This window comes from Watersipora subatra, chromosome 1 (assembly GCF_963576615.1).
Source record: "Watersipora subatra chromosome 1, tzWatSuba1.1, whole genome shotgun sequence".
Taxonomy (NCBI): Eukaryota; Metazoa; Bryozoa; class Gymnolaemata; order Cheilostomatida; family Watersiporidae; genus Watersipora; species Watersipora subatra.
Window position 1 is genome coordinate 9,456,277 of NC_088708.1, and position 23,016 is coordinate 9,479,292.

The 23,016-nt window shown below is 36.1% G+C and overlaps 1 protein-coding gene across 1 annotated transcript; it reads left to right on the forward strand.

Annotated features, from left to right (window-relative positions):
• Positions 1-928: 928 nt before the first annotated feature.
• LOC137402633 (uncharacterized) lies at positions 929-23,016 on the forward strand. The gene is made up of 13 exons (XM_068089139.1): positions 929-1,053; positions 3,730-3,789; positions 4,140-4,232; positions 4,618-4,701; positions 12,363-12,585; positions 13,009-13,060; positions 13,151-13,404; positions 13,704-13,774; positions 14,381-14,609; positions 15,735-15,881; positions 19,207-19,330; positions 21,076-21,188; positions 22,876-23,016. The coding sequence occupies exons 2-13, from the start codon at positions 3,743-3,745 to the stop codon at positions 22,993-22,995; spliced, it is 1,557 nt and encodes a 518-aa protein (XP_067945240.1). The 5' UTR covers positions 929-1,053; positions 3,730-3,742; the 3' UTR covers positions 22,996-23,016.

Here is a 23,016-nt window from a genome sequence, read left to right on the forward strand (position 1 = left end):
ATAGGGGTCATGGGGTTTAACATACAATTAAATACAGCGGTAGTATGTGGAGTGCGGCATAAGCTTGTCCAGTTGGTTCTTCTGTGATTACTGTTTAAATTGGAGGCCCCAAAAGATTAAGTTCTGCTTCTTTCTTACGATTAAGTGTGAATGTTGGTCTCAGGTCAGTCAATGATATACAGTCCCCCGCTGAGGGGCTGTATATCATTGGGTCAGTTGACAATGTTGTCATATGATTCACTTAACGCTGAATGTGTCTCTTTCTTTAAGAGTGGTTTAATCGGCAAATTTATTTTGTTGTAGTTTCCTTTTGTGCTAAAGATATCAACTGTAGCATAATTGATTAAGGGTCCTGAAGTTGGCTTCAGCAGACAATAATCAATATAATAGAGCAAAAGTCCAAAATACAGTTGCGACAAACATGTGCAACAGTTGAGAGTTATTTTCTCTCAAACTCTTTTTAATGATTGTCAGTCTATGAATTTGAACAGTTTTATTTCCGACAAAACTATACTAAATATTCTACTTATTTGCTATAATGTTATAAGGTGTTTACCATAATTATCACAAAAAGCTTTGTGCCTAAGAGCAATGATGTACAGTCCCCACTGAGGGAGGCTGTATGTCATTGCTAAGAGTTAATATTTAAATAACAAGTTTGCCAATATCAGGGACCATGAACGATAATAGAAAGCTGCGTAGCGTTGGTCCGATAATACACGTGTCTATGCAAAGACATACCATTATCGTGTAATAATAGTCACGCTCTATGTCATGTTTTATAGCGCAGAGTGATAGCGTAGCGCAGGGGCGTATGTAGACGGCCCTGGCATAACTGTACTTTTACGAATAATCTTTGTTTACAAATGGCAGCTAACAACATTGCGACGAACAGCTTTGCGTTGCACGGTATTGTTTTTTTGACACAAACTCGTCGAGCTACAAATTTTGAGCGAAGCATCAAAAAATGATATAAGAAAAGTTGTTTTATTTTTGATACCAGTAAAGTGGTATAATTGGAATGGTCAAAAAGGTATAACTTCGTAACATAGGGTAAGGACTTGTTCCACATATTGAGAGATTTTTTCGAGGACAAGCCATATAGCCTGGCTTGTGAGAATTGCGTTTAAGCCTATTTATTCACCAACTAATTGTGCAAATAATTATCAAAGCATTCAGTCGTTTTAAAAATAGCAAAATATTGGTTATAAAATACAATGTTGGTTGCTAAAACGAAACACCATTAAGGCGATGTCATTTTACATGAGCTTACATTTTCAGTCGTTTACTGTTGACGTAAAAATAGCCATTTGCTTCAGCATAACTGAAGTTTTTTTTCTAACAGTAAAACTCTTACTTGAGCTGCTCAAAATTAATAGTTTCCTCTCAAGATTCATGTTGGTAATATGTTTTACATAATGCCAAACCATTTGGTATTCTTTTTGTTCAACTTATTTCCTAATTGCAGCAGTTTAATTTAGTTCGAATTGTACGTTTTAGTGTACTTTTTCTGTAAAGTTGAAGGAGTATTTTATTTCATGTGTTTCATAACTGTTGATAAACAACATGATATCATGGAGCCTTTATGGAGCCTTACAGTGCCTCGCGTTCCATATTCTCAAACCGAGTTGTTGAACTCGGGTCGCTGTTCAAAGAACTCGGGTTGCTGTTCAAAGAACTCGGGCGGGGTTTTTAATGAATTCGAGTTGTGTTTACAACTCGAGTTATATTTACAAACTCGAGTTTGTAAAAATAAGGTGCAATATACTGGTATTACGGTAGCATAACCGTAGATCTGGTTATATTAACAATGGTACATCGACAGGCACCCGTTAGCAAATGGATATTAAACTATTTATGTATGTACTGCAAAACTTGAACTTATGGCGAATTAGAGTTTTCCGAGTTTGCAACCCGAGTTGATAAACCGAGTTATATTAAAAAGCTCGAGTTGGATCATTGCCAACTCAGAAACAGTAACTCAGGTTTGTCAACTTGCTTTCGAGCAGATTTTAATGGTTTGCAGAAGCCAAGTTCTTCAAAATTGGTTTATAGCTTGTGCGTTGTAAACTCGAGTTTCTGGGAAAAGCAATAAATTTTAGTTTTACAGTACATACATAGTTCAATTTTTATTAGCTAACGGGTGCCTGTTGGTGCACCATTGTTTATATAACTAGAACTACGGTTATGCTACCGTAATACCAATATATTGCACCTTACTTTTACAAACTCGAGTTTGTAAATATAACTCGGCTTATCAACTCGAGTTGTAAACTCGAGGCACTGTAAGGCGCCATATGATATAGTTCTGGCTTGCAACCAGGCTGTATAACTGTACGATGTCGTAAAATTATGGCTGTTTAAGTCTATGGTTATAAAGAGTGTTTGGTAAAAATTTAGACTAAACAATTTGTAGGTTAAAATAATAGTAGATACTCTAAAGGATTTGCAACGAAGTGCTTGCTGCTCCACAATAAACTAATTACTAGTTCGGGTAGAAAGGTATATATATTTACATGAATAAAGATATCAAAATACAGCTAATGTCTGTGCAAGAAAGAACTGCATATAGTGAGGCATTCTTGTGCTCTATTGGCTAACAATTATCTGGCCTCATGTATATCATTTGGAAAAGCTTATGCTCCACTTCTATCTACTGGGGCCCGGATGGCCGCCTTTTACCGGCCTGGTAGCTGATTGGTTTTTTTGGTGCTGGCTCGGGGGTCGGCCGGCCCATAATCTACCATCTGGCAACCGGTCGGTTGTAATTCTGATCAGCTCGGTTTTTTCTAGACTCGGTCTGGTCTCTTCTAGGCTTGGTCCGGTAGGCCCGGCTTGTTCTTCTGTCTGTTTGCCAGCTGTATAGCACTGGCTTGGCCCAGCCCTTCATTACAGTTCTACTAAAACTTATATCAAAACTTTCTTTTAAATTAATTTATTAAAAATGTCCACCTCAGCTAGAGCATGAACCTTGAGACCAATAAAGCCTAATCAGTGAGCTCAAAAATACAAATGAACAGAAAATCTTAAAGCGATGATGAATAACAGTTGTCTCTGTTATGTAATAGCTTATGTATACTTGTACATTTTGTGAGCCCGATATCAAAGTTACATATGAATTCAGCTTAATTAACCAGTACGCTGAATTTTCTGTGTGTGTACTTGTAAACCTCCATCTGCCTGTTAGCCAATTGCCTTTACATGTTATATGCAGAATGGGATTAGGTTGATCTAGATAGCTCATTTATATTAATTGCAAAATGATAAATTTGTAAATATTATGCAACTGAAATGTGTGTGTTTTATAAATAGAGTTTGTTTATAGTCTGGTGAAAGGCATAATAGAATAGAGATTATTAAAATAATTTATTAAGTTATTTGATTTACACCGACTCAAAAACAACCACTACAACTTTTTATTTCTGTTTACCAGCACTGTCAGAAATATAAATCAATATAAAATAAAGTTCCTACTTCAGGAGGACATGTCAAAGGAGGACACAAAGCACAAAGATTAATTGTGCTCCAGACTCATGCCTAGATCCGTGAAAGAAGTGAATATATATGTAATGCATGAATAAACCAATTTTCAAATTTCATATGGTTATATTATTTCTGTTGCAGTTTTGCGGATTTAAAAAATCCTTAACTTGGGATTTTATTTATATTTTGTTTAAATATTTTTGTAAGACTTTATAGTATATTACTAATGTTATTTTTAATATTTAGGATTATCAATATCATGGCTGCAAATTTGAATGAAAAGAATTGGCAAGCAAGATCAACGAGGTATGTAAAGTATATCACACATGGTGCAGTTTCATTTGTAAGATTTTCTTTTTTTTATTGTTATCTATGAGCAATGGTGCTATCAGCATGTCAAAGGCCGGAGTAAGGATCTGCTTGTGCCATTTTTAAATCACAGAGATTGCTTTGTTGTTACTTGAAAGGTTTGCAATATTTAAAGTTATGTACATCCTTCATGGTTTCTGAGTGCATATTAAATAGGCAACCTTATTAGAATCACATTTGTTTAATAGCTGCGCGGTACAAAACCTTTTTGATTGTCTGCACCGAGCAGTTTAGCAGAGCTGCTCATTTTTGTGTTTAGTGACATAATCTAGTTGCTTCGCTTCTAGTTTGAAGAAGACGCGAAGTAACAGACAGTATAAGAAACCACATGGACCCAGCAGCAAGAATGATGTTTTGAAGAAAGCCAAAGCATTAGATAAGTAAGTATGATTATGCTACCAAAGTCATTTATTGTAAGAATAGTATAATCTATATTACTAAATATAGTCTATACATTATTTATATTCATAGATCCCACATTGTCATTGTGTTTGTCTGTTAGTTCAAGTAAATTCTATGCGTTTCCATATTTTTTGGCCAATTTTTTCCCAAACTTCACACGTATATACTTCGGGTCTCCCACAAAGTCGCTAAAAGTATTTGGGTTCAAGCTCCACCTGGTGCCTGGGAACCAGCCTCTCAAACACTAACCTACAGGCAATCTGATTATAAAGGAAAAAGCCCAGGCATCACCTGGCTCACTGCCAGGAGTTATTAATGCTCTGCTCAGACCTGAACACTAATACCTTTTTATACCGCTTGCAGGCTCCGAACAAGTAAACCGGTATCACCATTATCGAAATATGAAGTTGTGCCCCCACTGAATAGAAGGGTAAATGCTTATGAAAGGTGAGTCATATTTACTATTTAGTACTAGGTGTGTCAGGATCAAGGAGACTTAACCAAACAGCTACAATTGTAAAGACTAACGTAATCAACGCTGATTCTATCTTTGGTTCCAAGGCTAGACAAGGTTTAGTAACTGTGTGTATTGTCAAGCATGAGTAATCTTCAACTGATGAGAATGAGCCACAAAATTATTTTGCAAAGTTGTTTGAGATTTGTTATAAATTGATCTAAAAACGCTGTTGCTCATGAGTTTGTTGACCAACATGTACATTCATCTCTTCAAACTGTTTGATACCTGAGCCATAAGAGCCCGAGACATGTTAGAATTATGAATAACTTTTGCTAGAGATCAGTACAAATCTGTTAATAAATCACTCTATTACTGAGTGCAAACAGACTAGCTCTGCAAACACAAGTGACAAACAGTTTACTATAAGTCAAACATACACTATCTGACCACTAACTGCCAAGAAAACAAATATTGATATAAAACAAGTTATACAACTAGTTTCCTTAGTCTGCAAATTAACTGAATACATTAATATGTTTTTTAAGATCGTTGTATATATATAATGGTCATTTTAGTAAAAAAGAATCCCTGATATGTAGTTATGAAGGCAGCAGGTCACCATTGTCATATCTATCCAATACATAGTCGCACTAGTGGAGTTGTCTACTTTCGGTGTTATTGCTGCATTTTTGTACACTATTGTGTACAACATTTGGTAAACTATTTAATGAGTTAAATTTACCACTTTGTTGAATTAGTTGTTTTTATCAATTTAATTTTTATAAAGCTGTCTTTACATCTGATAAATAAGGAGAATGTTTAGAGTGAAACCATTACCTATTGTGGGTGATGAACATACTACTCTTCTGGTGATAAGCATATTGCTTTGACTCACACTATGATAGCTCTAGAACTTCTTTTAACCTTATGACTTCTTCAGAAGGGAAACCTTCGTGTTATTTCTCAAGCAATTTAGATTAGGGAACAATTTGAGATGACAACTCCTAGTTTTATCTAAGTTTCTATGCATGCAGATAGTTGACAATAGCTTTATGATGCAATAATTGTGCTGGTTAGATATTCATCTATTCTAAGGCTCAATCAACTTAAATTTTAGGGACTACTGAGCACACCTCGCAGTATTGTAGCATATCTGCAGATACACTCAAGCTATCAACTTTGCACGTTGTTTAAAGGTTGACTTGCAACAAAATTCACATTACAGTTATTTGATATGAAAAGATTCACCATGTTTTACTCTGTTGTGTTGTGGGTGCAAAATATGTGGAAAGGTGATTACAAGCTCTTAAAAGCTAAAAAATGAACAGTTAATCGCAGCCACACGAGACTGCCGTAGTTTGGATTCTCTTTCCAAAACGGCTCAAATGGGACGTAGTTGTGAGAGATGGTTTCTGTTTACACTTTCATGCAACCTTATTCGTCGAAATATTTTCACAAATATATTTCACGCATTCAATAAAGCCATGTCTATTGTTCTTACGCGTCTGTTTTATCGTCATCGTAATGCTGTCACTTTTAGCAGTGATATCCTATAACTTACCGTAAAAATTCGTTTAACTTTTTAGCCTTAGCTTGAAGGAGTACATATCATTGTCTGATAACCATGACGAGCCTGTTGGTCACTTGTGATAATCGAAAAGTGCTGCAAAATTATTTGCGAAGTATTGGGTCACATGATCAGATTACGAGTTGCCGATTAGACCAAACCGAAACAAAACTGTAAAGTAGCGAGCATCTATAGTTGATACGGAGTCTTCGGTAATACCCAAAGTGTTTCTCATAAACTAGTGATACGATAAATTTTATATCGAGCCTTTTATTGGCCTTTCAATTCATGTGAGAACATCACGTGACAAGACAATAACCAAATTTCATGACTACATCATCGAAATAAAGAGATCCCAATCTTCGGCGGCTTTTCGTTTTTGAGCTTTTAAGAGCTTGTAATCACATTTCCACATATTTGGCACCTACAACACAACAGAGTAAGACATGGTGAATCTTTCGGTACCAAATAACTGTAATGTGAATTTTATTGCAAGTCAACCTTTAAGGAATAAACTGTAGGATGAACACAAATATGTATGAATTTATGATCTCACTGTTACTATATAATACTACTTGTATTATATAGTAACAGCTGCAGCAGTCATCTATAATAACATGGATACTTGCACTAGTAGCCAGTAGGCGCCTACCAGCTGCTGTTGTTTCTGTTAGTTAACAGGACAGTATTAACTACTAACTGCTTGTAGTAATATTAGTTAACAGGACTGTATTAACTACTAACTGTTTGTAGTAATGTTAGTTAACAGGACAGTATTAACTACTGACTGCTTGTAGTAATGTTAATTAACAGGACTGTGTTAACTACTAGCTGCTTGTAGTAATATTAGTAACCATATAAGCGGGTCAGCGGATAAAATGATACTATAGTATAGTCGTAGTGTTTGGCAGCACTACATGTTCAAGGTTGTCAATTAAATATAGTTATATATACTTCTGCATTCTTGCAAAATAATTTATTTACATTTAATTTATGATAATATTCATCTACAGCAAAGATAAGGTAACTCCACTTTTCTGCTCTCTCTATATATCATTTAGCACTTCCATATGTTTTGCTGAACGCCTGGCTTGTTTTGGAGTTTCTTGTTGGTTAATTATTTTCAATGCCTATAGAGGTTTTGTTATTTTAAAAGATTCTGACTGGAAGTCAAGGCAGGATCTAAGAATCTTTAACTTCTGCCTTGTTAGTCCGTCACATAATATACTTATTAAATAGTAATTTTTATTATAGATGTAAGGTAAATTCAATACATATAGAAACCATAAAAATTCATGAGAGCCAAACTTGCTGTTTGAAGTACAGGATGTGTTAGCTTTACATATCTACATGTATTGTCCACATGCGACCACACTAATCAGAGCATTCCACACATAATCCTATGTATTACGACAAGAGAGCAAGGTTTTAGAGATGATAATAGCACTGACTAATCTCATTGTCTTATGAAGGATTTTCATAGGACTTGTTCAGATGGTTTCTAACTACCATTAAAAGCTGTAGCGTGGCTGCATGTAAAAAGGCACATTTGAAGTACAAACAGTTTAATTGCTGTCTAGGCTTTTCTGCCACAGTTCTCAGTCATACCCTGGGAGTGTTTCACTTATTAAAAATCCAACAATGTTATTATTATTTAAAAGCAATGTACCTTTAGATATCTTATGTTACATCACAAAACCTTGAGTCTGTGTTGCCACTTGATGATGTTTATCTATTCAAACTTATGTTGCTTACTTAATCCATGCAGCACTCGTTAGTCGTTTATAACTCCTGTAATTGTTTATAACTCATGTAGTTGTTTATAACTCGTGTAATTGTTTATATTTCGTGAAGTTGTTTATAACTCATGTAGTTGTTTATAACTCGTGTAGTTGTTTATAACTTGTGAAGTTGTTTATAACTTGTGTAGTTGTTTATAACTTGTGAAGTTGTTTATAACTCGTGAAGTTGTTTATAACTCGTGAAGTTGTTTATGACTCGTGTAGTCGTTTATAACTCGTGTAGTCGTTTATAACTCGTGTAGTTGTTTATAACTCGTGTAGTTGTTTATAACTTGTGTAGTTGTTTATAACTCGTGTAGTTGTTTATAACTCGTGAAGTTGTTTATAACTCGTGTAGTTGTTTATAACTCGTGTAGTTGTTTATAACTCGTGTAGTTGTTTATAACTTGTGTAGTTGTTTATAACTCGTGTAGTTGTTTATAACTCGTGTAGTTGTTTATAACTTGTGTAGTTGTTTATAACTCGTGTAGTTGTTGATAACCCATGTAGTTGTTTATAACTCGTGAAGTTGTTTATGACTCGTATAATTGTTTATAACTCGTGAAGTTGTTTATGACTCGTATAATTGTTTATAACTCGTGTAGTCGTTTATAACTCGTGTAGTTGTTTATAACTCGTGTAGTTGTTTATAACTCGTGTAGTTGTTTATAACTTGTGTAGTTGTTTATAACTTGTGAAGTTGTTTATAACTCGTGTAGTTGTTTATAACCCGTGTAGTTGTTTATAACTCGTAAAGTTGTTTATGACTCGTATAATTGTTTATAACTCGTGAAGTTGTTTATGATTCGTATAATTGTTTATAACTCGTGTAGTCGTTTATAACTCATGTAGTTGTTTATAACTCGTGTAGTTGTTGATAACCCGTGTAGTTGTTTATAACTCGTAAAGTTGTTTATGACTCGTATAATTGTTTATAACTCGTGAAGTTGTTTATGACTCGTATAATTGTTTATAACTCGTGTAGTCGTTTATAACCCGTGTAGTTGTTTATAACTCGTAAAGTTGTTTATGACTCGTATAATTGTTTATAACTCGTGAAGTTGTTTATGACTCGTGTAGTTGTTTATAACTCGTGTAGTTGTTTATAACTCGTGTAGTTGTTTATAACTTGTGTAGTTGTTTATAACTTGTGAAGTTGTTTATAACTCGTGTAGTTGTTTATAACCCGTGTAGTTGTTTATAACTCGTAAAGTTGTTTATGACTCGTATAATTGTTTATAACTCGTGAAGTTGTTTATGACTCGTATAATTGTTTATAACTCGTGTAGTCGTTTATAACTCGTGTAGTTGTTTATAACTCGTGTAGTTGTTTATAACTCGTGTAGTTGTTTATAACTCGTGTAGTTGTTTATAACTCGTATAATTGTTTATAACTCGTGTAGTTGTTTATAACTTGTGTAGTTGTTTATAACTCGTGTAGTTGTTTATAACTCGTGTAGTTGTTTATAACTCGTGTAATTGTTTATAACTCGTGTAGTTGTTTATAACTCGTGTAGTTGTTTATAACTCATGTAGTTGTTTATAACTCGTGTAGTTGTTGATAACCCGTGTAGTTGTTTATAACTCGTGTAGTTGTTTATAACTCGTGTAGTTGTTTATAACTCGTGTAATTGTTTATAACTCGTGTAGTTGTTTATAACTCGTGTAGTTGTTTATGACTCGTATAATTGTTTATAACTCGTGTAGTTGTTTATAACTCGTGTAGTTGTTTATAACTCGTGTAATTGTTTATAACTCGTGTAGTTGTTTATAACTCGTGTAGTTGTTTATAACTCATGTAGTTGTTTATAACTCGTGTAGTTGTTGATAACCAGTGAATTTGTTTATAACTCGTAAAGTTGTTTATGACTCGTATAATTGTTTATAACTCGTGTAGTCGTTTATAACTCGTGTAGTTGTTTATAACTCGTGTAGTTGTTTATAACTCGTGTAGTTGTTTATAACTCGTGTAATTGTTTATAACTCGTGTAGTTGTTTATAACTCGTGTAGTTGTTTATAACTCGTGTAGTTGTTTATAACTCGTATAATTGTTTATAACTCGTGTAGTTGTTTATAACTCGTGAAGTTGTTTATGACTCGTATAATTGTTTATAACTCGTGTAGTTGTTTATAACTCGTGTAGTTGTTTATAACTCGTGTAATTGTTTATAACTCGTGTAGTTGTTTATAACTCGTGTAGTTGTTTATAACTCATGTAGTTGTTTATAACTCGTGTAGTTGTTGATAACCAGTGAATTTGTTTATAACTCGTAAAGTTGTTTATGACTCGTATAATTGTTTATAACTCGTGTAGTCGTTTATAACTCGTGTAGTTGTTTATAACTCGTGTAATTGTTTATAACTCGTGTAGTTGTTTATAACTCGTGTAGTTGTTTATAACTCGTGTAGTTGTTTATAACTCGTGTAGTTGTTTATAACTCGTGTAATTGTTTATAACTCGTGTAGTTGTTTATAACTCATGTAGTTGTTTATAACTCGTGTAGTTGTTGATAACCCGTGTAGTTGTTTATAACTCGTGTAGTTGTTTATAACTCGTGTAGTTGTTTATAACTCGTGTAATTGTTTATAACTCGTGTAGTTGTTTATAACTCGTGTAATTGTTTATAACTCGTGTAGTTGTTTATAACTCGTGTAGTTGTTTATAACTCGTGTAATTGTTTATAACTTGTGTAGTTGTTTATAACTCGTGTAGTTGTTTATAACTCATGTAGTTGTTTATAACTCGTGTAGTTGTTGATAACCCGTGTATTTGTTTATAACTTGTGAAGTGGTTTATGACTCGTATAATTGTTTATAACTCGTGTAGTCGTTTATAACTCGTGTAGTTGTTTATAACTCGTGTAGTTGTTTATAACTCGTGTAGTTGTTTATAACTCGTGTAATTGTTTATAACTCATGTAGTTGTTTATAACTCGTGTAGTTGTTTATAACTCATGTAGTTGTTTATAACTCGTGTAGTTGTTGATAACCCGTGTAGTTGTTTATAACTCGTGTAGTTGTTTATAACTCGTGTAGTTGTTTATAACTCGTGTAATTGTTTATAACTCGTGTAGTTGTTTATAACTCGTGTAATTGTTTATAACTCATGTAGTTGTTTATAACTCGTGTAGTTGTTGATAACCCGTGTATTTGTTTATAACTCGTAAAGTTGTTTATAACTCGTATAATTGTTTATAACTCGTGAAGTTGTTTATGACTCGTATAATTGTTTATAACTCGTGTAGTCGTTTATAACTCGTGTAGTTGTTTATAACTTGTGTAGTTGTTTATAACTTGTGAAGTTGTTTATAACTCATGTAGTTGTTTATAACTCGTGTAGTTGTTTATAACTCGTGTAGTTGTTTATAGCTCATGTAGTTGTTTATAACTCGTGTAGTTGTTTATAACTCGTGTAATTGTTTATAACTCGTGTAGTTGTTTATAACTCGTGTAGTTGTGTATAACTCGTGTAGTTGTTGCTTTATTGCTGCTATGAGTTTCTGATAGGACATCAGTCAAGCAATATGATAACAAGAAATTACTTTTTCAACTGCTCTGTTCCAGCATTTATTTCCATTCCTCATCTGTGTAGAGGTCATTGTTATACTCATGGCTATACTTCATGCTGTAGTACCCGCACACCGTATTGTTTAGTGCAAATCCTGGCAGTAAGCTGTCACTGATGTAGTGTTATTCATCTAGCACTTTAACTTTGCCCTTACCATGTTATGAGATTAGATATATTTGTAATTTTAACCGTAATCGTTTTATGTTAGCACCCTTAAGAAATGCATTAAGACTAATTACCTGAGCACTACTTGGGTAATGTCTAAGCTAAAACTGGTAATGCTTGCTCATAAACCGCAGTAATGCATGAGCATTAACTTTAGTCAAGTTTTAACCCTAATTTGAGCAATGCATAAGCACTAATTTTAGTTAGCAATGTGTAAGCACTAATTTTAGTAATGCATGAGCACTAACTTGAGTAATGCATGAACACTTACTTGAGTAATGCATGATTACTTACTTGAGTAATGCATTAACACTAACTTGAGTACTGCATGAACACTAACTTGAGTAATGCATGAACACTTACTTGAGCAATGCATGAGCACTTACGTAAGCAATGCATGAGCACTTACTTGAGTAAGGGCATAAGCACTACATAGTTGCAGATTTACCAAAGGTAAATCAAACGACACAAATCTATTGGCTGCCAGTAGAAAGTACCATGTAGAAGTTCATATATTTTATCAGTCACTGTAAAGCTGAGTTGCAGAGCTAACTTCATAACATTATTAGATCAGATGATGAAGATGACAGTTGGGGAGAGGAAGCGGACAATTCCGATGAAGACCATTATGCTGTTGCCAACAGGCATGGCCAACAAACATTTCCCTTGCCAGCCATGAACTTCGCTCTTGTGCCCATGCAGCATCCTGGCTACCTTGGAGTAGACGCTCAACCAGTAAAACGATCAAAAAAGAAAGATTACTCAAAGCGAAAGTCTAATCTAAGTCATTCAGTAAGTTTTAAGGAGTGGAGGCAGTGAAGCTCACTTAACTTCTGTTATACTGGATTCTCTGGCATATTGGTCAACAATAAGATTTTGCTGTGGACTCCATAGCTTGTGTTGGTTTTTAAGTAACACAATGTAATGTACAACCACAGAAAGGTATAAAAAGAAGATTAAAAAAAAACTTTTATCTTCTAATCAGCTGGATTTTTAGACACTTCTATAGAAGCAGTTGTAGAGATAAAGCATGTTCACAGCTCACATCTGATGCTTTCATCTGATGTGAGCTGTGAACATGCTCACATCAGATGAAAGCATCTCATGTGAGCTGTAAACATGCTCACATCAGATGAAAGCACCTCATATAAGATGTGAACTGAATAACACTTACTATATACTTGTACATTGTCTTGTTTGTTTTTGCTTTATAAGGAGGGAGAGAAAAGCATGGGTCATGGCATTCAGACAGAAGGATATCCATCAGGTCAGTTTTAGCCATTATACTCTTTCTAGTTCCTTTTAAAATGACAGCCAAGGCTAGCGATGTTTAGGTTTATTTCTCACCGTATTTCAGGCTCTTCTTCAGCGAGAACTGCTTTTTACTCTCCCTCTCAGAGAAGAAGGGAACAAGTAGACCGTGATCCTAGATACCCATACATTCACGTGACTCCAGGGGCCACTAGAAACCATCACATAAAGCATGCAGCCCTCAAGTTTCAGGAGAAAGAATTTGCAGAAAATTATACTAATGATTTGGTTGATTCACAACTTCAGGATGAGATAATTCCTGACTTGTTCATAGAGGTTTTAGATGATATACGAAAAGAGGTTAGCAACATCTTTCTAAATTACTGAACGTTTTAACAAAATTAATATAATTTGATATTTCTAAGAGTTATGTAGGCAGATATATTGCTAGGCAGAAGCATAAGTATGCAGCACATGACGTCCTCTTGCATAGCGGCATTTCTAAACTCCTGTAGGCAACCATTGGATTGTTAAATACTGTTACAGGAGGGAATAACTTCTGGGTCATTACCTAACATATACTTGTGCGTCTCACTTGAGCTTGTTTGCATAATGGTTGCAGCTGGTCTTAATGCAAAGCTGTTAACTTTGTTTTATAGACTCAATCTACATCTGAGCCGGCATTTCAGCATCATCGGCGCTTCCAACTCTACCCACATCCTCATTCAAAGTGAGTCATCTTTGAGTATCTTTGCTTTTTTACAGGTTAAATTATGCTCCCATTCAATCTTGTGGCTGTAAGTTTTGCTTTTCAAGGCGTTTTTCCATTGAGTAATTTTAGGACGTGTCAATATTCTGATGAAATATTTTAAAAAGAGGCAAAAACAGGTAGGTAGGCAACTTGGAACATTGGATTTATTTACTTCATTATGGAGCTGTTTTTAGTAATAAAGACTTTATGCTATACATTTAAGAATATATAGGTAATAGTCAAGTTTAAGTATAGAAATGGGCATCTGGTAAAACTGGCCAATAAAAAATCTCATATCATGCTAGACCAATCCAATCTACTGCTGGTCAACCCATATGCAAGAGGAAATCTGACTGGTTTCACCGTTTAATTGTAAGAATTGAGGATACAGAAACTGCTTGCACGAATCCCTATTGTAGACCTATCATTATAGCCGAGTTGCTTCAACTAGGAAAATAATGTACACTGATATTGCTTGAGATTTGAATCTCACTGTCTATCAACATTTCCTTTCAAAAAGCAGTTTACTTGTGCATTTACTTAAGCGCAACCAGCCAACAGCTGCTACTCTGGTTCATACTACAGAGTGCTGCCAGTTGGACGGAATCCTCAAGTTCGAACCCTGGCTAATCATGCCGACTCATCAAGAGATATTATAGATGATTTGGTGGAAGAGTTTCTTCGGAGTCATGTATCTTCTGTGGTACGAGAGAGCTGCTCCGAGTTGGTGCAAAACTTTGTACAAAAAAGTCTACCTGAAACTATAGCTGATAAACTCACAGATGAAATCACATCTGAGGCTTGCCATGCTATGGTGGGTAAGCTTTCTTTGCTTGTGGCCTGTTTTCTCATTTCAAATAACATTTCAGATGAGACATTTGGGTTTTGGTAATCTAATTATGTAGAATGGAGTTCTGAATCATAGGAATTCTAAGAGATTTCATCTAAACGTCAGTGGAACCATTTTGTAAACAGATGTCAAGCAAACGTAACCAGTGTGTTTATTATAAATTAGCTTGTTTACAATTGTATGGCTTTGAAAATTTATATTAAACTAATACAATGGGCAGTCTAGTGTGTCATGAGAAGTTGTTAGGTTTGCCATGAGAGGTTGTTAGGTGTGCCATGAGAGGTTGTTAGGTGTGCCATGAGAGGTTGTTAGGTGTGCTATGAGAGGTTGTTAGGTGTGTCATAAGAGGTTGTTAGGTGTGCCATGAGAGGTTGTTAGGTGTACCATTAGAGGTTGTTAGGTGTGCTATGAGAGGTTGTTAGGTGGGCCATGAGAGGTTGTTAGGTGTGCCATGAGAGGTTGTTAGGTGTGCCATGAGAGGTTGTTAGGTGTGCTATGAGAGGTTGTTAGGTGTGCTATGAGAGGTTGTTAGGTGTGCTATGAGAGGTTGTTAGGTGTGCCATGAGAGGTTGTTAGGTTGCCAAGAAAGCACAAATAACGACTATCATCATAATTATCTCAAAATGCTGGAAAGCAATCGATTGGAGTAGTTGTTAGAGTGTTTGACTTCTATGGTGAAAGTCGGGAGTTTGAATCTTGTGCCATGCAGACCTCTTTTCAAACCCAACCATGGCTTAGGACAAACGGTTGAACAGACATGGCTCTTATTATAGTAAAGAATTTTAAACGACAGATTTTTCTCTCATCGTGCACATTTGTACATTGCAGCAAACAACAATTGAATTTGGTGGGCAGCGACAGCAGACTTAATATATTTTGAACACTGCCAGCCCAGTGCTGTCAAAGGTAGTCAGCAATAGTTACTCATTTTTCGTGAGCTGGCAACACTCTAATAGCTACACTCAGGCTTTACCTGTGTATATAAGGAAAGTGTATGACTGCTATTGCTTTTCAGCCAAGTAACATGCCAAATCTTTCTTTCTCTTTTGTTATTGTGGTCTGATCTGGTTACTGCGTGTTATACTTCAGTTTGAGGATGTCAAGATGGAAGTGTCTCTGGAAGACTTTATAAGCCAACACATTATTGAGCCCGTTGTTGGGGAGTTAGTTATAGAAACTGCTGCTGAAACTCTCGAAGAGTGTGACAACAAGGAGAAGGCCAAGGGATATGAAGAGGTGAGTGTGATCACTTGCAGAAAAACCCAGTGGTTTAAACCGGGTTTAAACCACTCGGTTTAAACCGAGTGGTTTAAACCCGGTTTAAACCAGCTGGAAAAATCGTTTTTTTTCATAATTTTTTGTGAAAAACATAATATTTTAAGCTCCTAGTGGTTCATGTACAGTAGAAATGCAATTCTATGTAATTATCAGCTGTGGAAGTTTATTTAGGACACAGTAGTAAAGTGATGGCAGAGCTCAAGTTGAAACTACATGAAATCCTAGCACAACAATGAGTTAGTGAATTTCATTCTTAATTGGTTTTATCAAGTGATATGATGATCCCTTTACTAATGAAATATAAAAACCATGTGAAATATACTAATCCAATCATCGTCTCTAATAATGCATGAATACTTTCTCAAGTCTGGCCAGTGAGAAAGGATTACTTATAATTAGAAATTATAACAATAAAATCCTTTTGGGCAAAAGCTTTAAGTTTGCAAACTAATATTTCATTTATTGGGCACAAGCCAAAGTAGTTGGATTGCTAGAATTCAGTTTATCAAGTTTTTTAGGTTTTGAAAAGTTAAAGTTGTGCCTCAAATTTCCAGCATGCCGCGCAAACAGGATCCTGTTTGGAAGTTTTTCACTTGAACTGCAAAGGCAAACGTTTCAAGGCAAAATGTAGTAGGTGTGCTGTCGTAACGCGAGGTCACACAGATAGGCTTAAAGCTCACGTAGCAAAATGTCAAGCTGAAAATACCAATTTAGACAGTGATGCTAATATTCAGGTGATAGAAGTTGAGTCATCTGCCACTGCTCCAAACACTAGCAGTGCATCTGCATTATGCTTTACTATACACTACCACACGACTAATCACTTGGATTAAAATTCCTACTGATACATAGAGCTGTATGTAAAATATTCACTTCATGTGGTAAGATTTCTGCTCTGTATTTCATCGATCATGTTTGATTAAAGACTCATCCGAAATTTCCATGTTTTCTCTCTTTTTTCCCATAACAACTCCCACAGTACCATCTTTAACAGATGATTCCACATATGCATGTTCAATACTCAATCATGCAGCTAAAGTAAGTGATGTTAATTAGACTTAAAATTGCAAAAACCTTGGTAAAATTATAAAAACCATAAAAACCGGTTTAAACCATAAAAACCAGTTTAAACCAAAAAACCTTGTTTTTTTCATAAAAACCGTAGTTTTTTCCAACCCTGGCGTGTGTATGCGGGTGCGTGTGTATGGGCGTGCGTGTGTATGCGGGTGTCCAGCTATAGCTATGTCCAGCTATGGGCGTGCGTGTGTATGCGGGTGTCCAGCTATAGCTATTAAAATTCCCATTCTGATGGATTTGAACTTACGTAAATTGCTACAGCAAGTTTAAAATCCAGGCGCTCTTCCACTGAGCCTTACAAGGCGTAATGATGCTCCTCCACTGAGCCTTACAAGGCGTAATGATGCTCTTCCACTGAGCCTTACAAGGCGTAATGATGCTCTTCCACTGAGCCTTACAAGGCGTAATGATGCTCTTCCACTGAGCCTTACAAGGCGTAATGATGCTCTTCCACTGAGCCTTACAAGGCGTAATGATGCTCTTCCACTGAGCCTTACAAGGCGTAATGATGCTCTTCCACTGAGCCTTACAAGGCGTAATGATGCTCTTCCACTGAGCCTTACAAGGCGTAATGATGCTCTTCCACTGAGCCTTACAAGGCGTAATGATGCTCTTCCACTGAGCCTTACAAGGCGTAATGATGCTCTTCCACTGAGCCTTACAAGGCGTAATGATGCTCTTCCACTGAGCCTTACAAGGCGTAATGATGCTCTTCCACTGAGCCTTACATGGCGTAATGATGCTCTTCCACTGAGCCTTACAAGGCGTAATGATGCTCTTCCACTGAGCCTTACAAGGCGTAATGATGCTCTTCCACTGAGCCTTACAAGGCGTAATGATGCTCTTCCACTGAGCCTTACAAGGCGTAATGATGCTCTTCCACTGAGCCTTACAAGGCGTAATGATGCTCTTCCCCTGAGCCTTACAAGGCGTAATGATGCTCTTCCCCTGAGCCTTACAAGGCGTAATGATGCTCTTCCCCTGAGCCTTACAAGGCGTAATGATGCTCTTCCCCTGAGCCTTACAAGGCGTAATGATGCTCTTCCACTGAGCCTTACAAGGCGTAATGATGCTCTTCCACTGAGCCTTACAAGGCGTAATGATGCTCTTCCACTGAGCCTTACAAGGCGTAATGATGCTCTTCCACTGAGCCTTACAAGGCGTAATGATGCTCTTCCACTGAGCCTTACAAGGCGTAATGATGCTCTTCCACTGAGCCTTACAAGGCGTAATGATGCTCTTCCACTGAGCCTTACAAGGCGTAATGATGCTCTTCCACTGAGCCTTACAAGGCGTAATGATCTAAGACATTATTATATACTGTATAGCGTATGCACTTGCTAATTATTTCATCATTGCATTCAGGCGTTACGAAGCCCCTATTAAAAATACTTTTTGTAAGGTTAAATTACTATATCTGGGGTCAATGCCAATTCTTCTCATACGAGACAATTATATTATCTCCGTGGAAAAATCCTCGACGTTCTCTCCGTTCAGTCAAACAAATACAATACGATATCTCATTTTTACATTTGTACCAGTATCGAGATGTACCAGTATCGTGGTATTCAAAGTTTTGATGGATAGCTTCTGGTGGAACAGTAACCTTTTTTATACACACACCCTTCTATGCAAGAATTGTTATTATTAATTCAACATATTCAGGATTTTTATTTTGTTTTCTCAGTTTGTATTGTATCATTACCAAATCATCTTTTATTGTCATCGTTGCAAAACCGATTTACTTTAGCTATTACTACTACTATTACTATTACTACTACTATTGCTATTACTACTACTATTACTATTACTACTACTATTACTACTACTATTACTACTACTATTACTATTACTATTACTATTACTTGCTAATAATTTTACATTCACATTTAAACTAATTTATAGTATTATTTTTTTTAATTTGTTTGAACTGCATAAAACATTTTTCTCATGATATGAAGTTGAAAGTTACAGTTGTTTGACAAAGTTTGCAAACCTTTACAGTTGTTTTTATTTTCTCTTAAATTATTTCAACTCCACCAAACACTTTTCTCATGGTATCTAGTTTGAAAGTTAGAATGGCAAATGTTGTTATATGTTAAATACAAATCAATTTTCTGTGCAGAGACTTTTTTATTACAGGTGCAATGCCGCGTATTCAGTAGGCCTAGTAGTTTTATATGACCTTGTCAATGTGTAATTTTAGATGTCTGCAACCGCTCAGGGTGAGTTTTTAGACGGGATGCTACTAGACACCGCCCTTACACGGATACTGGAACAGGGAAGATTTCTGTCTACCGATACTCCATTGTCTCAGTTTACTGTTGATGGTAAGTTTTTCTTCAGCATATGTTGTAGGAGCTGCTAAACTGTTATTAAGTTGCTGCGTTACAATGCAATTAGGTCACAGCCAATATACCATGTTCAATTTAGTCTTATTTGTATTGACTCTTGCACTCCCCCTCTATAAACTTTCCTCATAGTAATTATCATTGCAGGTTTTCATAGTGGTTACATGTATCATTGCAGGTTATCATAGTGGTTACATGTATCATTGCAGGTTATCATAGTGGTTACATGTATCATTGCAGGTTATCATAGTGGTTACATGTATCATTGCAGGTTATCATAGTGGTTACATGTATCATTGCAGGTTATCATAGTGGTTACATGTATCATTGCAGGTTATCATAGTGGTTACATGTATCATTGCAGGTTATCATAGTGGTTACATGTATCATTGCAGGTTATCATAGTGGTTACATGTATCATTGCAGGTTATCATAGTGGTTACATGTATCATTGCAGGTTATCATAGTGGTTACATGTATCATTGCAGGTTATCATAGTGGTTACATGTATCATTGCAGGTTATCATAGTGGTTACATGTATCATTGCAGGTTATCATAGTGGTTACATGTATCATTGCAGGTTATCATAGTGGTTACATGTATCATTGCAGGTTATCATAGTGGTTGCATGTATCATTGCAGTTCAGTACATAACCTCAGCAATCATAGTTTAATTGAGTTCAAGGGCCCAAATTATTTTTACGCGGCGCGTTCTAAAGATTCTTCTGGAAAAAATTCATAAAAGATTTTAGCTTTATTCAAACTCGTTTGATAGAGGACCTGATAAGCCCTGCACTGTATATCATGGATTGAATACAGCAATTTGAAAAAATGTAATTAAACTCTCAAAAGCAAATTTTTTGCGTAAAATTCAGTACATAGACCAATGTTCCAATAATGTGTACAATACAACAGTTTCTCTCTGCACTTTTTATTGGTATCCATGCACATAAGCAGTTTTGCAAAACACATCAAAACATATTATTTAATGAACTTTTAGCATTTTAAAGCAAAATTGAAAAACATTCTATTATTTTTAGTCGAGTTATGTAAAAATCGCGGTGCTTCATGGTGTAGACAAGGGAAACAAATCTACTATTATTTTCCATTCCAAGCTACATAAAGTTTAGCATAACTGTAGCTTGTTAGACGGCTGGTGAGAATATGACAGCAAAAAGTACAAGTGTCATCAGCGGGTTCACTGCTGGTGACTCTGCAAGTCTCTGGGACACTTCCATATGACCAAATTTAATTTACAGCTCTCAGTTATTATTAACGTATTAACATATTAACGTATTCTGATTTGTTATGCTCTGCTACTCAAGTGACTCACCCTTTACTGTCGTTAGACCCGCTGGCTTAGATGGTTACAGAATTGAACATGTGTTATTATTTATGAACCTTCAATGGAACAGGTTATAAGAGGATTAAATACAGTTGAATACTATTGCTGCACTCACGCCACATCCACCAGTTAGATGTTACGACTCATTTATTGTCCTCTTAGCTTTTCCAATGCTATTCTATGGCCTCATTAGCTATTCTATGGTTTCACATGGATTTCTTCTCAAAATTCCTAAATGCATTATGTTTTCTTTGAGCGCTATAAGGTTTAGGTGATATTCAGTGAGAATTCAGTGAAGAGATGTGACGATTATTTTTGAGTTTGACTGTAACAATCTAGTTCATAGGTGAACCAAGGATTGGTTTGAATTGAATGTAGGTATGTCATTGGAGATACTTCTACAGCGGCTAATAGAAATAGACAGTTCCCTCAACACAGCAGTGGATGTTACACCAGTCAAGAGATATCACGAGCAGGTGGTGACAGATGTGGTAAGATCTTGTTGGACGCTGTTAGTGTCAATAACTAGTTATGAGAGCATTTTACTCAGCTTGTCCCATTGCAGACTCGAAATGCAGTAAACCTCTATTCGGACACCAACTTGATTTGAACGCTTACAGCTTACTCCACCTCTTACAAAACGCCACTATAGCGAAAGGGTTGAAAAATACAGCACCATGTCGCTCAAATACAGGTTTTGCGGCATGCCAACAGTTGCAGTAGATTTTGGAATATCCTAACATAACCTTTCCTTCTTCTTCGCTTATAATTGTATCCTGATCATCAACTAACTTCCTTCACTACATACATGTAGGTGCGTGTAAAAAAACCTTCCCAAATCGTTACTACGTTTACAGTGAGAGTCGTAATAGTAGTTCAGGTCTGTGACACACTCATGGTTTGCAATGTCGGCTGATAGTTTCTCCAAATTGCATGATCATAAGGAATTGTTATTCCGATTTTAAAGACCTATCTTCAATGCAATTCTAAACTACTGCTCAATTTTGGGAATACTTTCAAAGTAGCATCTGTGTCAGTATCTTTAGCCAACTCTTAAAACTGCTCGAGCTAACAACGTACAGTCACACTACTCTCTATTCATTATCTTACAATAAAATAGATTACTTACCCGCTCTTGACTGCACCTCATTTAAATATAAGTAAGCATTTTGCATAAATATAGACCTGCATGATGGTCATCTCTCCACGTCCACCAACTTTGCAAACCAGAAACTTAACTCCGTAGCAAAATAGTAGTTCAAGAACCTGAACTTTGTATCAACAAATAAGTATTTATGCTTTAAAGTAAGAGTGAAACTATTAGAACTGTCTCCTTGTTTCGGTGATGATGACATACCTGAATTCTTTGATACCGTTCTACTAGGAATATAACTCTGTGACATACTACTGTAGTGTCCTACTCTAGTGTTGAACACACCACAGTGGTGTACTACTCTAGTGTTGAACACACCAGACTGGTGTACTACGTTAGTGTTGAACACACCACAGTGATGTACTACTTTAGTGTTGAACACACCACAGTGGTGTACTACTCTAGTGTTGAATACACCACAGTGGTGTACTACTCTAGTGTTGAACACACCAGACTGGTGTACTACGTTAGTGTTGAACACACCACAGTGATGTACTACTTTAGTGTTGAACACACCACAGTGGTGTCCTACTCTAGTGTTGAACACACCACAGTGGTGTACTACTCTAGTGTTGAACACACCACAGTGGTGTACTACTCTAGTGTTGAACACACCACAGTGGTGTACTACTCTAGTGTTGAACACACCACAGTGGTGTACTATTCTAGTGTTGAACACACCACAGTGGTGTACTACCCTAGTGTTGAACACACCACAGTGATGTACTACTCTAGTGTTGAACACACCACAGTGGTGTACTATTCTAGTGTTGAACACACCACAGTGGTGTACTACCCTAGTGTTGAACACACCACAGTGGTGTACTATTCTAGTGTTGAACACACCACAGTGGTGTACTATTCTAGTGTTGAACACACCACAATGGTGTACTACTCTAGTGTTGAACACATCACAGTGGTGTACTACTCTAGTGTTGAACCTGTAGTTCCTATTCTTTACTGTCATTCTTAGGGTAAGCGCGCTCCACCTTCTTCAATTACCTTTGCTATCATTTGTTAAATAGGTTATGGATCTGCTGTTGAACGAACTCTGTCTCGGCCTAGATGACGATATGAAAGATTTCGACGAGTACGAGCTATGGATGTCCGACTATTTGAATGATACTCAGTTTCCTGAACCATAGCTAGTTGAGATATATAATTGT